The sequence below is a fragment of the Hyperoodon ampullatus genome, assembly GCF_949752795.1.
Source record: "Hyperoodon ampullatus genome assembly, chromosome: 5".
NCBI lineage: Eukaryota > Metazoa > Chordata > Mammalia > Artiodactyla > Ziphiidae > Hyperoodon > Hyperoodon ampullatus.
In genome coordinates, this window is record NC_136918.1 from 3,397,604 (window position 1) to 3,412,050 (window position 14,447).

Here is a 14,447-nt window from a genome sequence, read left to right on the forward strand (position 1 = left end):
ATCAGGGTGATGGTGGCCTTGTAGAATGAGTTTGAGAGTGTTCCTTCCTCTGCAATTTTTTGGAAGAGTTTGAGAAGGATGGGTTATATGCTATTTTTTGGATCGAATGTCCTATAAATATCAATTAAATCTATCTGGTCTATTTTGTCATATAAAGCTTGTGTTTCCTTATTAATTTTCTGTTTGGATGATCTGTCCATTGGTGTAAGTGAGGTATTAAAGTCCCCCAGTATTATTGTGTTACTGTCAATTTTCTCTTTTATAGCTGTTAGCAGTTGCCTTATGTATCGAGGTGCTCCTTTGTTGGGTGCATATATATTTATAATTGTTATATCTTCTTCTTGGATTGATCCCTTGATCATTATGTACTGTCCTTCCTTGTCTTTTGTAACATTCTTTGTTTTAAAGTCTATTTTATCTGATATGAGTATTGCTACTCCAGCTTTCTTTTGATTTCCATTTGCACGGGATATCTTTTTCCATCCCCTCACTTTCAGTCTGTATGTGTCCCTCGGTCTGAAGTGGTTCTCTTGTAGACAGCATATATATGGATCTTGTTTTTGTATCCATTCAGCGAGCCTGTGTCTTTTGGTCGGAGCATTTAATCCATTCCCGTTTAAGATAATTATCGATATGTATGTTCCTATTACCATTTTCTTAATTGTTATGGGTTTGTTTTTGTAGGTCCTTTTCTTCTCTTGTGTTTCCCACTTAGAGAAATTCCTTTAGCATTTGTTGTAGAGCTGGTTTGGTGGTGCTGAATTCTCTTAGCTTTTCCTTGTCTAAAGCTTTTGATTTCTCCATTAAATCTGAATGAGATCCTTGCCAGGTACAGTATCTTCATTGTAGGTTCTTCCCTTTCATCGCTTTAAATACATCGTGCCACTCCCTTCTGGCTTGTAGAGTTTCTGCTGAGAAATCAGCTGTTAACCTTATGGGAGTTCCCTTGTATGTTATTTTTCCCTTGTTGCTTTTAATAATTTTTCTTTGTCTTTAATTTTTGTCAGGTTGATTACTGTGTGTCTTGGCATGTTTCTCCTTGGGTTTATCCTGCCTGGGACTCTCTGCACTCCCTGGACTTGGGTGGCTGTTTCCTTTCCCATGTTAGGGAAGTTTTCGACTATAATCTCTTCAAATATTTTCTCTGGTCCTTTCTCTCTCTCCTGCTGGACCCCTATAATGTGAATGTTAGTACATTTAATGTTGTCCCAGAGGTCTCTTAGGCTGTCCTCATTTCATTTCATTCTTTTTTCTTTATTCTGTTCCACGGCAGTGAATTCCACCATTCTGTCTTCCAGGTCAGTTATCCGTTCTTCTGCCTCAGTTATTCTGCTATTGATTCCTTCTAGTGTAGTTTTCATTTCAGTTATTGTATTGTTCATCTCTGTTTGTTTGTTCTTTAATTCTTCTAGGTGTTTGTTCTTTAAGTCTTCTAGGTCTTTGTTAAACATTTCTTGCATCCTCTCGATCTTTACCTCCATTCTTTTTCTGAGGTCCTGTATCATCTTCACTATCATTATTCTGAATTCTTTTTCTGGAAGGTTGCCTATCTCAACTTTATTCAGTTGTTTTTCTGTGGTTTTATCTTGTTCCTTCATCTGGTACATAGCCCTCTGCCTTTTCATCTTGTCTGTCTTTCTGTGAATGTGGGTTTTGTTCCACAGGCTGCAGGATTGTAGTTCTTCTTTCTTCTCACATGACTGTTTTTGAATTATGGTTTTCTCAGGGTATATGCCCAGTAGTGGGATTGCTGGGTTGTATGGTAGTTCTACTGTTAGTTTTTTAAGGAACCTCCATACTGTTCTTGATAGTGGCTGTATCAATTTACATTCCCACCAACAGTGCAAGAGGGTTCCCTTTTCTCTACACCCTCTCCAGCATTTATTTTTTGTAGATTTTTTGATGATGGCTACTCTGACTGGTGTGAGGTGATACCTCATTGTAGTTTTCATTTGCATTTCTGTAACGATAAGTGATGTTGAGCCTTCTTTCATGTGTCTGTTGGCAATCTGTATGTCTTCTTTGGCAAAATGTCTATTTAGGTCTTCTGCCCATTTTTGGATGGGGTTGTTTGCTTTTTTCATATTTAGCTGCCTGAGCTGCCTGTAAATTTTGGAGATTAATCCTTTGTCAGTTGCTTCATTTGCAAATACTTTCTCCCATTCTGAGGGTTGTCTTTTCATCTCCTTCACTGTGCAAAAGCTTTTACGTTTCATTAGGTCCCGTTTGTTTATTTTTTTTATTTCCATTTCTCTAGAAGGTGGGTTAGGAAGGATCTTGCTGTGATTTATGTCATAGAATGTTCTGCCTATGTTTTCCTCTAAGAGTTTTATAGTGTCTGACCTTACATTTAGGTCTTTAATCCATTTTTAATTTATTTTTGTGTATGGTGTTAGGGAGCGTTCTCATTTCATTCTTTTACGTGTAGCTGTCCAGTTTTCCCAACACCACTTATTGAAGAGGCTGTCTTTTCTCCATTGTATATTCTTGCCTCCTTTATCAAAATTAAGGTGACCTTTTGTGCGTCAGTTTACCTCTGAGCTTTCTATCCTGTTCCATTGGTCTATATTTCTTTTTTTGTGCCAGTACCATACTATCTTGATTACTGTAGCTTTGTAGTATAGTCTGAAGTCAGGGAGCCTGATTCCTCAAGCTCCATTTTTCTTTCTCAAGATTGCTTTGGCTATTCGGGGTCTTTTGTGTTTCCATACCAATTGTGAAATTTTTTGTTCTAGTTCTGTGGAAAATGCCATTGGTAGTTTGATAGGGATTGCACTGAATCTGTAGATTGCTTTGGATAGTATAGTCATTTTCACAGTATTGATTCTTCCAATCCAGGAACATGGTATATCTCTTCATCTGTCTGTGTCATCTTTGATTTCTGTCATCAGTGTCTTATAGTTTTCTGAGTACAGGTTTTTTACCTCTTTAGGGAGGTTTATTTCTAGGTATTTTATTCTTTTTGTTGCAGTGGTAAATGGGAGTGTTTCCTTAATTTCTCTTTCAGATTTTTCATCATTAGTGTATAAGAATGCAAGAGATTTCTGTGCATTAATTTTGTATCCTGCTACTTACAAAATTCATTGATTAGCTCTAGTAGTTTTCTGGTATCATCTTTAGGATTCTCTATGTATATCATGTCATCTGCAAACAGTGACAGCTTTGCTCTTCTTTTCTGATTTGGATTCCTTTTATTTCTTTTTCTTTTCTGATTGCTGTGGCTAATACTTCCAAAACTGTATTGAATAATAGTGGTGAGAGTGGGCAACCTTGTCTTGTCCCTGATCTTAGTGGAAATGGTTTCCGTTTTTCACCATTGACAGCGATGTTGGCTGTGGGTTTGTCATATATTAGCCTTCTTTTTTGACATCTCTTAATGCAGCCCTCACCCAAAATTCCTGAGACATAACACACATGTAAACCACCAACAAAGACATTGGGGCAATTGATTTTATAGTAGTGTCACCATGCATTCATTGATATTCAACATGGCAGTGTCGGTGGATTGGAAACCCTGTATTCCTTCTAACTTGAGTTGTCTAACATGTTTATAGGCCAAAATTGAATTCTTATGGTCTATAATGAGCAGTCTCTACTTGAAGTAATTACTGAAGGAAGAAGAAAGGCAGACTAAGAAGTACAGAACTCTATGAACCAGAAATTCCAGTGATCCAAGAATTATAATATGTAATAATTTTAGGTTCTTAATTATCTCTGCCTGCCCCAGATCCTAGAAGAGCATCTACCCCTGAGTATTCGGAACACTGAGAGGTAAAAATATTAGATTTATGGGTTCTTTTTCCTATGGAATGTGTTCCTGTCACTTGGAGGAGTTGAAGCAAGACACAAAAATGCTTAATTAGATGTCCTCCTGTTTTGCTACAACCAGTGAAGTTAAGGCTAGAGGAGCAAAGAAACCATGGACCACCACCAACAACAACCACCAGCCTCCTTCCCCCACTCCAGTGTTGCATTACTAAAAGTAAAATAACATTCGTAACACAAAGCAAACTATTAATAAGACAATGAGAAAACACCAAGTTGGAGCATAAAGGAGGATATAAAAATTTAGTATTAAGAGTAATTAGCTTATAATCAATTTCCTCTATTAAAGCTTATTTACAATGATATTTTAAACAAAGTCTGCCAGTTAGAGCCAAGATGAGAAAGGCTTTTTTAAGCTGAGATATAATAGAATAAAATTCACCCTTTTTAAAGTGCCTAATTCAGAATCACTACATTGTATACCCATTACTTATATAATATTGTACATCAACTGTACCTCAGTTAAAAACACCTATATGCCCTATAGTGTTCATTGTATCACTTTATGTTCCTACATCAATAAAATACAATCACACACACAAAAAGTGCATAATTCAGTAGGTTTTAGTATATTCAACAAGATTTTGTAACCATCAGCACCAATTCCAGGACGTTTTCATCATCCCACAAAAAAATCTGTATTCATTAACAGTCACTCCCCATTCCCCCCTCCCTCCAACCCCTGGCAATCACTAATCTTTCTGTCTCCATAGACTTGCCTGTTCTGGACATTTCATGTAAACAGAATCATACGATATGTGTGGTCTTTTGTGTCTGGATTCCTTCACTTAGCATAATGCTTTAAAGATTTATCATGTAGCATGTATCAGTACTTCATTCCTTTTTATGGTTAAATAATATCCCACTGTATGAATATACCACATTTTGTTTATCCATTAATCAACTGGTGGACATTTCAGTTGTTTCCACTTTTTGGCTACTGTGAATAACACTGCTGTGAACCTTCATGTACAAATTTTTGTGTAGACAGAAAAAGGCTTTTGATTTAGCTTTTTTTTTTTTTCAAAACAACCAGCTTCCTTTTTAAAATCAGAAGTACCCTCTTGATGTAGCAGAACTTCCTCTTTCATACATAACTTTTTTTTTCCCTGTAGCATCTTATGAGCAAAATCTTTTGATGTCGCTTCAGAGTGACTCTCATGTCTTTCTGGACCTGATTCTTCTCACCTCAACACAGGTCCTCACAGCTGAGCTGATTTCCCAGGCTTGCTATGCTACGTGTTTCTGTCACTCACTCAGATGTTCGCAGTTTTGCTGCTTTGTTTATCCCAACAGGTCTTCTTAACTCTGTGGTCTTGATCAGTGCTATTATCTCAGTCTCCAAAGTCATTGTCACCTGAGGCTGGTATGACTTTACATGTTTGTTTATAAAACAAAGGCTAGACTTATTTTAGGACAACACATTGCATATATCGATACAACATTAACTGTTTAGCAGTTTTATACAAGTCAAAATAAGTGATTCATGTCTTCAGCAAATGTTCAAAATTTTCTCTATCCTGTGTAATCAACCCATTTTTTCCTTAAAACATCCCATAGAGCTGATGCTTTCTGAAGAGAGTGAATTAATATTGTATATCACCACTGTCTTCATTATCAGAGGGGGAAGGGCAGGGAGCTATGAGAGGATTTGGAAGGCTCTAGAAAATCCATTCTGAGTTCCAAACTAAACTTCAGAGACTGAATTCTACAAAAACAATATGTTGGATGTCACACACAATTTTTTCCTTCTATCTCCTTCCCACTGTCACCTTCCTTTAGCGTACAGGCTCTTTCTGGACTCACTCCTCAGTTCTGTAGGTCATTTCAGGACATGATAAGGGAATATCTTTCCTTGCTTGATATATTGGAGGCTATCCTTAAAACAGTTCTATAGTTTTTAGTCATTTCAGAGAAGCCAGTCTCTCTTGTATGTACCCCTGCCAGGGAACCTGTAAAACCTTGTAACCCAGGAATCCACCACTGAGCTGGTTCTCTTTGAGAAAGGTTATCCTCCTTGCTCAAGCATGTTTGCTCTGGGGGAACATATACGGAATGGTAACACAGAAAAGGAACCCCAGTCAAGGCAGCTGGATCTTAAGGTAGCAACTGATATATCCCAGTCATTCCCACAGCAAGAGAGCACCAGTCTTTTCCATCCTCTATTCAAGCTGTCTTAACACAGTTGCCCTGAAGACCAGGTTGGGCCCATGGTCCAGACAGGACATCCTCTGTCTGCAGGCAGTGTATATGCATGAATGATCTGCAGGCCAAAAAGAGATGCAGGTTGCTGTGCAGGAAACACTTACTATTGGCTAGCTGTCTTGTTAGGATGGACTTCATGTATGCTGCAGAGGACAGGAGAGAGTATCGCATCGTTTATTCCAGAAGGACATTGGGAAGACACTTACAATCGACTCTTTCCATTATAACTGACAAACTTTCCATCTTTGCAAATTGAATTTATAAACTATATGTTTATAGTTTTCTATTCTTCCTCATTCTGTTTAGTTCCTCCCTGGAAAACCTCTCACCTAGAAACAGCTTTTCCCTTCCAGCCCCCAGCCCCAAGGGTTGTACCACTTTCTCTGTGACTAAAGTAAAGAGAGAAGAGAGTAGATCATAGGCCGTGTTTGTGTCAATAGTGAAATTCCTTGTTTGATCTTTTTCCAGTAAAGAAGAGGTCACTCTAAGAACCATGTTCTTTGCTGCTATGTTTCAGTTATCATATACTTCTTGAAACTAACTCACATTCTCAGACTCCTTCTTGAGCCAAGCAGGTATACTTCCATGCAGACACAAGTAAATATGTAAAAAGCAAATAAACAAACTTCATAATAGTCTTTCTCCATCAATAACTCATTGCCACAGACCAGTTCTTTCCTAACCCCCTTTAGGGGACCTGGCCTTTCTCCCTGTGAATTTTTTGGAAAGCCGTTGGATAAATAAAAACTTAGAGCTTATTTCACCATCAAAAGACATGGAGAAATGTTTTCTTCCTGCTTAAGAGGGGTAGCAGGACAGCCTCTTAACCACTGTTCTGACTTTGAAACTCCAGAGATTTATAAGGAGTAAATGAAATGAAAGTATTTGCTGTCCTTTGCTCCAAACCAACGTTGTGCTAGGTGCAATGAAGAAAAAAAGGGATCACTTCTTATCTTCTTCATACCTTCAGCACCCAGCGAAGTAACTGCACATAGTAAGTGTCAGAAATATATTTATTGAGTGATTGAATGACTTTACAATTGACCTTACCCTGAAAAGTTTAGACACTATTGGAAAATATTGCCAGATTATAAAATATTGCAGTAGAAGCCCTTTTACCTGAACATGATTGGGATGGATAGTTACTCAGTAGGGAATTGTAAACTCTATCCATGTATTCTGTAAAATGTGTATCTTAAACATTTTATTTTAACTTGGAACATTAATTATTCAGATCTTTTAATGTAGAGCCAAGCCTTTTCTTTGGAAATGAGTGTCATAATTGGAAATTGAAGTTTCATGACATCTTTTTTTAGTAAATCACACTCAGTATATTTGTTAACTGATTTCCAGGAACTTAAGTCAGTAGTGAAGCAATTTGAATGTAGTTACCTTCTAGATTTTAATGATTTTTCTCCTTTCTCTCACCAATAACTAATTTTATAGCAGAAAAATTTTAGTAGTTTTTTGCCGTTACTGAGTCTTTATAAAATATTCAACTTAGGGTTTTTCTCCCCAGTTTTAGAAATATCAACTCTTTTTTTTCCACATTCATATTTCATTAGTTTATGTAATTGAATTGAATTATTACTGTAAAAAGTACAACCAGTATAAACAGATGGGGACAAATACAACCAACTCTTAGTAAGCATAGAACTCAACTACTGAGATAAGAAACATGAGAGCATAACAGAAACTAAACTATTAGCCATGAACCAGTGTGTCCTGGGCATTGGTGGTTCTCTTATAGGTAAAATGGAGAGCATCGGTTCGTCCAGAGAATAAGTTAAGTGGAAGTCATTCAAGAAAGATTCTACAATATTTTATTAAGAGAATTGCAATAAGGGGGCTTAAATAGATAATCCTTCATGAAATAGGTAAAATTTGAGTTGAATTTCAAAGGATGGTTAAAGTGTGTATAATTTGAGGAGAAGGAGTATTCTCAGGAAGGGGATGAAAAGTCACACCCCTGAAGCCACGGGTTGTTGTAGGAAGGGGAGAAATACAACTAAGGTGTGGCTAAATTGAAAAAGCATTAAATCACAGGTCTAAAAACCCAGTTGCATCCATAACAGACTTTTTAAATGTTTTAATTTGGAGGTAAATAATGAAGGAGGAATTAGAGCGTTATAGGCAAGAGTGTAGGGAAAGCCACCTAGCTCAAAGAGTTAACCTGAATGAGAGAAAATTGGGGAGACAAAGGAGAGGCCCAGGTTGAAGCAGTAGACCAGTGGTTTCAATGTAATCCTCTTTCAATCATAGTATATATTGAGAGCTTTCAGGTAAGATTTTGTATGAGTGGAGAATTCTACAGCTTAAAAAGAAATTTGAAAACTACAGGTTTAGGCATATAAGCCCAATATACATGTTATAAAGTGTTACCAGACTGTCTTAAAATCAAGAAAAAAACTTAAGTTGTAGGAAACAATGGAAAACCAAAGAATTTAATTCCCAGTAAATTAGACAAAGTTTCAGCAGAAGAGAATTGTAAGCTGTTTTTGGTTTGGGGGTTTATTTGGTAATATTTGGTTTATATTTTCTAGAAGTAGAAAATCAGTATGGATTGAAAAATATGGATGACTGAAAATAAATATTTAATTCTAAATATTAAACATGAGATAACACTTGAAGAATCGCTTGTAAATAACTATGAGGCAGCTATTCAATTTATGATAAAATAATAGAATTTTTTTTAAATCTGAGATTTCTTGAAAGCTTAAGAAAAACGAGTCACAAATTCAAGATGTATTATGTCATTGCTATTTGATCATCTTTTGTACCTTTATTATAACCAAATTTCATTCACTTCTGTGTATCTAAATCTGCTTTCTTTTGGCATTCCATCATTCCACTTTCTTAACCAGTGCTTTGACAATAAATTTTCAAATGTATCCAGATTCAGAATCACTTCAAAAAAGCATGCTTGATCACTAGATAGTCTTCTGCAAACTAACCAAAAACAAATTTGATTTTAAAATCTGAGACTAACAAATCTCTTTGTATATTCCTGTTTGAGGATGATAGTGTTTTTCTCCATATTTTGACTGGTTATATCTAGGTTTTAGACATTTGCTTCCCTTCAAATAAGAAATTTTTTAAAATTATTTTTTAAATGATAGTTTCAAATTTGAAGTGCAGCATGTTCTTTTTTTCATAAAATATTAAATAGCAAAATCAAAAATGCTCTACATGTTCTCTCCTAGCTTGAGGAGAAACTGTTTTATGTGGATTGACACCTCATGTACTCTGAGTTTAAGAAGTTAGCATTATCTGAGAAGTCACTATTTTTAGGTCCAGCTGTAATGTTTCTAACTTTGGTGCTCAGAGTAGTGGGTGCTTCCTTTCCCAGAAGGCTCTGTATTCTCCACATGGGCAGGTCAGTTTGACATAAAGCTACCTACAAGGAGCAACAGGCCCATTGCAGCCCGTGTTTCTTACTTGAAAATTATGAGCAGGTCTTGGGAGCCACAGGCTGTATTTGGGAACCAGCTGCATGTCAGTACAAGCATGGATTGTGGTCCCTGGAGGCTGGGAGAGCACAATGATTGAACTTAATTTCTTTGGGAGATAAGAAGAAAAAAAATACCTTTCTACCTGACGAGATTGACAACTTATTAAGTCTGACTATCTTCAGAAGTGTGCTGGACAGTTTGATAAGTAAACATCCACTTTTCAAAGATGATGATCAAGGAAACATCTCTACGAAGGGACCCGGATTTAAGGGGAGAGTTAGCTTTCCTGGCAAGGGGCTGTGATTTTGTTCTCCCGTCACGGTTTAAGAAGCGGCTGAAGTCATTTCAGCAGACACAGGTTTGAAACTTGGGTGTTTCTTTTAAAATATTTTTATTACTAATAAAACCACCCAGTGAACTAACTTACAAATAATTTTACAGCTCACTTGATATTAGATCAAGGAATTAATCTGTGTCCTCTATTCAGCTATTTCCAGAGAGCTATTTGTAGAGAGATTCCAACAGGTTTAAAAATAGACCTTCTGGACCTGAAGTACAGTACTCACATTTTTCTCTTGTAGAGAGGGAATCCAGTTTTAGAGACAATTAAATACAACTTAACAAATATTTTACAATTTAGAATTTTTCATAGACATATCTTTGAGAAGTTAGAATTTCCATGTTAAAATCCTTGTTTGCACTTTGATTCAGTAGACTAAATTTGTATTAACATACATATATCTGTAATGAATCTTTTTAAAAAAAGAATATTGATCCTGATAGTCTTTTTTTTTTTTTTGAAAGAACTATTTTTATACATATAGGCAGTTGTGTGTCTGTGATATACTGTGTGTAGGGAGCAAAGGATGGCAGTTACTCCTGGGTTGTGAAAGAATGTCTTCCCTCAGCTGTGAGGTTGAGTCATTTCTGCCTGCAGTGGCTGCTTGCAGAGATCGTGCTTATTTACTTACAACTGTAGAGCCAGTGTCTCATCAAACAAGTTACCTAGCACTGAATACAATACAGATCAAGGGCCATATCAATGATGGACATCCAGAATCCAGCAAGAAACCATAGTTTTGTAGTTATTCTGACCTAAAGTAATTTCAAATTATTTGAGTGAATGATATGAAATTGCGTTTTTAAAAATAGGTCAAAAATGGCCAAATATTGGAAATGCTACAGTAACATAAGGGTACTGTTCAGAATGAATATCTAAATGATACTGTGTAGGGGAAGACTGTAATGGAGAATTGAGATACTTTACCCAGCTAATTCTGTTTTAATGCTGTTCCTAGATTTGAATGAAATAGTTTTATTTAAAGTGGGCAGATGATAAACTTGGTAAATCTGACGAACTTTATACTACTGTTTTATTCTATAATGTTATAAAGCGTCAGTTTTATTAAACTGCTTTAAGACTTAAATTATATGTCTCCTATTGAACCCAGCGGAAAGTAAATCAATACACCTGAAAAGTTCAAAGTAAATGCATTCTTTTTATCTTTAAGTATTAACATCAGTTTTATTAAATATGGACTTAAATAGTGAATTAGTAAATACTTCCCTGTTAGTGAACTGCTCTGTGTTAAGTACACTGAGGAAAGCAAAGTAGACTATTATATAATTGAATATTTTCCCATTCAAATTAAAACTTTGACAAATAGCCAGGGTTTGTTCTGAATGTCACTTATTTCTGTCAAAGCAAAAGTATAGAGTTAACACTGAAGGGCTTGCTCTAAACCTTCTCCAGTATTGTGTGTTCACTAGAATATTGAGTTTCATTCCCAGTGGCACCAGTGGTCTCAATCCTATGGTTATAATTGCCCTGAAGTTATCCATAACTACCCTGGATGTCACACCATGGGAAACATTTTTGAGAAACAAAAAAGAATTTTGGTAACTGTATATTTGTAGTCTCACAAATCTCTTTCAACATAGAATAATAGAAAGGAAATGACACTAATACAAGTGACCTAAGTAAAGCCCCTGAAGAATTATATGCCTTATTTTAGAAATTTAAGAACAGTTTCTACTGTTATTGACTCATAGGACTATGTAATAATAATTGCAGATTTAGCACTAAGGCAGAGACAATTGTTTACTTAAAAGAGATTATCAGAAGTAGTTAAATCAAAAGTAGTTTGTAAACTTTAAATTGCCTTACAAGTGTAAATGATTATTTTATTTATTATTGAATCTGAAGGACCATGCCAAGTTATGGCTTTTTTTTTGCGGTACTTGGGCCTCTCACTGTTGTGGCCTCTCCCGTTGCGGAGCACAGGCTCCAGACGCGCAGCCTCAGCGGCCATGACTCACAGGCGTAGCCGCTCCGCAGCATGTGGGATCTTCCCACACCGGGGCACGAACCCATGTCCCCTGCATCGGCAGCTGGACTCTCAATCACTGCGCTACCAGGGAAGCCCCCAAGTTATGTTTAATCTTTTGAGAACCCCATCCTTTGGCCTTGTGACTCATTTTCTTAAATAAGACATTTCTCTGCCCAGCACAGTTTTGAGCCTCTTCCCTATGTTACATCCTGTAATTTCCTTTAATCCTCACAACAGCCTTCCAAGAAGAAGGGGTTATAATCTGTTTTATCACTGAAATTCTAAAAGGTTAAGTAATTTCCTGAGGTCGCAGAGCTAGTAAGCCATCACTGATTTTTGTTAAGTTTTTCATATTTCATTGGCATCACTTCCCTCTGCCATGTCTTCCTTGACTATTGCTTTATATGAGTGATATCCTGATACTGCAGCAAAGGCTTGGTGTGACCAACTGGCCTTCGTATCCCCAATAGTATTAATATATGAGCAGATTCCACTCTGTATTAATGTCAGATATTAACATGAGAAATGGGCCATGTTTAATAAAAGTAGGAGATTAAATCATATTTATCTCATATTTATATGAATGAAGCCTGTCTTCCTATCATACTTATGCTTTTCAAAGGTAGCTAAAACTTTTACCCTGAATTTAAAAATCATGTTATAAGTCCATATGTCAAAAGGGAATATGATATTCAGATCTACTTCACACTGATAAATCATTGTTCAGACTTTAGGAATGGCGTTAGGATATAATTTAAGGAAGGAGAACACTCGAGTAATATTCTGTGTTCACAGTGAATTTAAAATAAATTTAGCTAGTCAACAGTCATGTCCATCTTTCATACCTTACGTAGCATTTAATAATGCCATGCTCATGAGCCTTGATAGATAATTTGGTCGAAATTAAGAATAGAAATTACACTCTGAAACTCTTCATGGAATCGTTTTTGCCTTTTCTGTTAGGACTCTCAGAACTAAATTTAGTCTTCATTGCTAAACTAAACTTCTACCCGAATAGTCGTGTACCTCCCCTCCCCTTTCCCTACATCATGGTTGCTTAGCCTCTCTGTTGCCTCCCCAACCTTTCAATACTGTCCTTTCTGTGTCTCTTTATGGTACACCACATCAAATCCTTTTTGGAAAAAGGAATGATATAAACTATTAAAGAATAAACTATAAAGAGAGTTTGGTTGTGGTGAAATTAATGACCATGATTCTTGTCTATTAGAGTATACCAAAAACGAGAGAACTGTGTATCTCGGAAAAAATAGCATGCCCCAGGTGGCAAGTCAGTCAGCCTGGTAGAAGACATTCTAAAACTAAAATGCTTTAATTTTCTTTTTTTTTTTTTTTTTTTTTTTTTTTTTTTTTTTTCGGTACGCGGGCCTCTCACCGCTGTGGCCTCTCCCGTTGCAGAGCACAGGCTCCGGACGCGCAGGCTCAGCGGCCATGGCTCACTGGCCCAGCCGCTCCGCGGCATGTGGGATCCTCCCGGACCGGGGCACGAACCCGTGTCCCCTGCATCGGCAGGTGGACTCCCAACCACTGCGCCACCAGGGAAGCCCTTTAATTTTCTTAACAAAGACTTTCTTTGCATCAGGGACTAGCCATGATTCTACCTAGATAAAGTCAAACTAGGGAAGAAGGTAGGAGGACAGCCCCCACAATACATTTTAAATCTACATATTTAAAAAGAACTCATTCTGTTTGCCTACTGAAGGACAGGTAGAAATGCATAGAAACACCAAGAACAGTCTTCAAGAAGAATTTACTAATCCAGGTCCAACAGACTGAGAATTCACCTTAAGGTCCTTAATATGTCAACTGACCTTGCTCTTAAATGTCTCGCTCATCACTGGTGGGAAAATGTACTGTAGGATTTTTTAAGCACAAATCTATGTAGACTCTAGTATTGACAGGTAAGTAATGTACTGATGGATTCAGTGTAGATAAGCATTCCCTCAGAGCATGCTTACCCCTGTCTATAGTTGAGTGAGCTCTTCATCTGTACTGCTTCTAATTGTGGTTTCTTGTGTTTACACCCAACTTCCTATTACTGGTGAGGACTTTCCAGTAATATATACTGTTTAGAATATTTGTGTCTCATAATCATATTTTCTTTCCAGATTCAAAATAAACCAGAAAAGAAACCTGGAACACCACTTCCACCTCCAGCCACCTTTGCAAGTAGTCCCCAACCTCTCTCCCCTGCTCCTCACGTGAATAATGTTGTGAATGCAACATTATCCATCAACATTCCACGGTTCTACTTCCCTGAAGGACTCCCCGATGCCTGCAGTAATCACGAACAGACTCTAAGCAGAATTGAAACTGCTTTCCTGGATATTGAAGATCAGAAAGCAGACATTTATGAAATGGGAAAAATTGCAAAGGTAATATAACTACTAAATGACGCATAATCTCCCTTTCTCTAGCAATCCCAATCTCCCTCTCTTTATTGCCTCCTTGCTCTCTGTTTGTAAGCATACCTAGATCTTTTTTTCCATATTGAAAAAATGTATTTGACACTGATGTATTAGCTATGGTTCTACTTTTTGGAACTCTTAAGTTTGAAAAAAGCCTTAGTGATTTCCTAGTCCATCCTCCCATTTAATATAGGAATTCCATCCATGGC

General features: G+C 36.8%; 1 protein-coding gene across 2 annotated transcripts in view; it reads left to right on the forward strand.

The window, feature by feature from the left end:
* PPP2R3A (protein phosphatase 2 regulatory subunit B''alpha) overlaps window positions 1-14,447 on the forward strand; it is a gene marked incomplete at its 5' end in the record, with an annotated part of 158,547 nt that overhangs the window by 15,041 nt on the left and 129,059 nt on the right. Inside the window, 2 exons of one of the 2 annotated variants that reach the window (XM_079704146.1) lie at window positions 9,709-9,840; window positions 13,939-14,205. In XM_079704146.1, the coding sequence (XP_079560272.1) occupies window positions 9,709-9,840; window positions 13,939-14,205 (399 nt within the window). Of the gene's footprint in view, window positions 1-9,708; window positions 9,841-13,938; window positions 14,206-14,447 lie in introns of those variants that run through there. The other variant, XM_079704145.1, reaches the window with a different exon arrangement.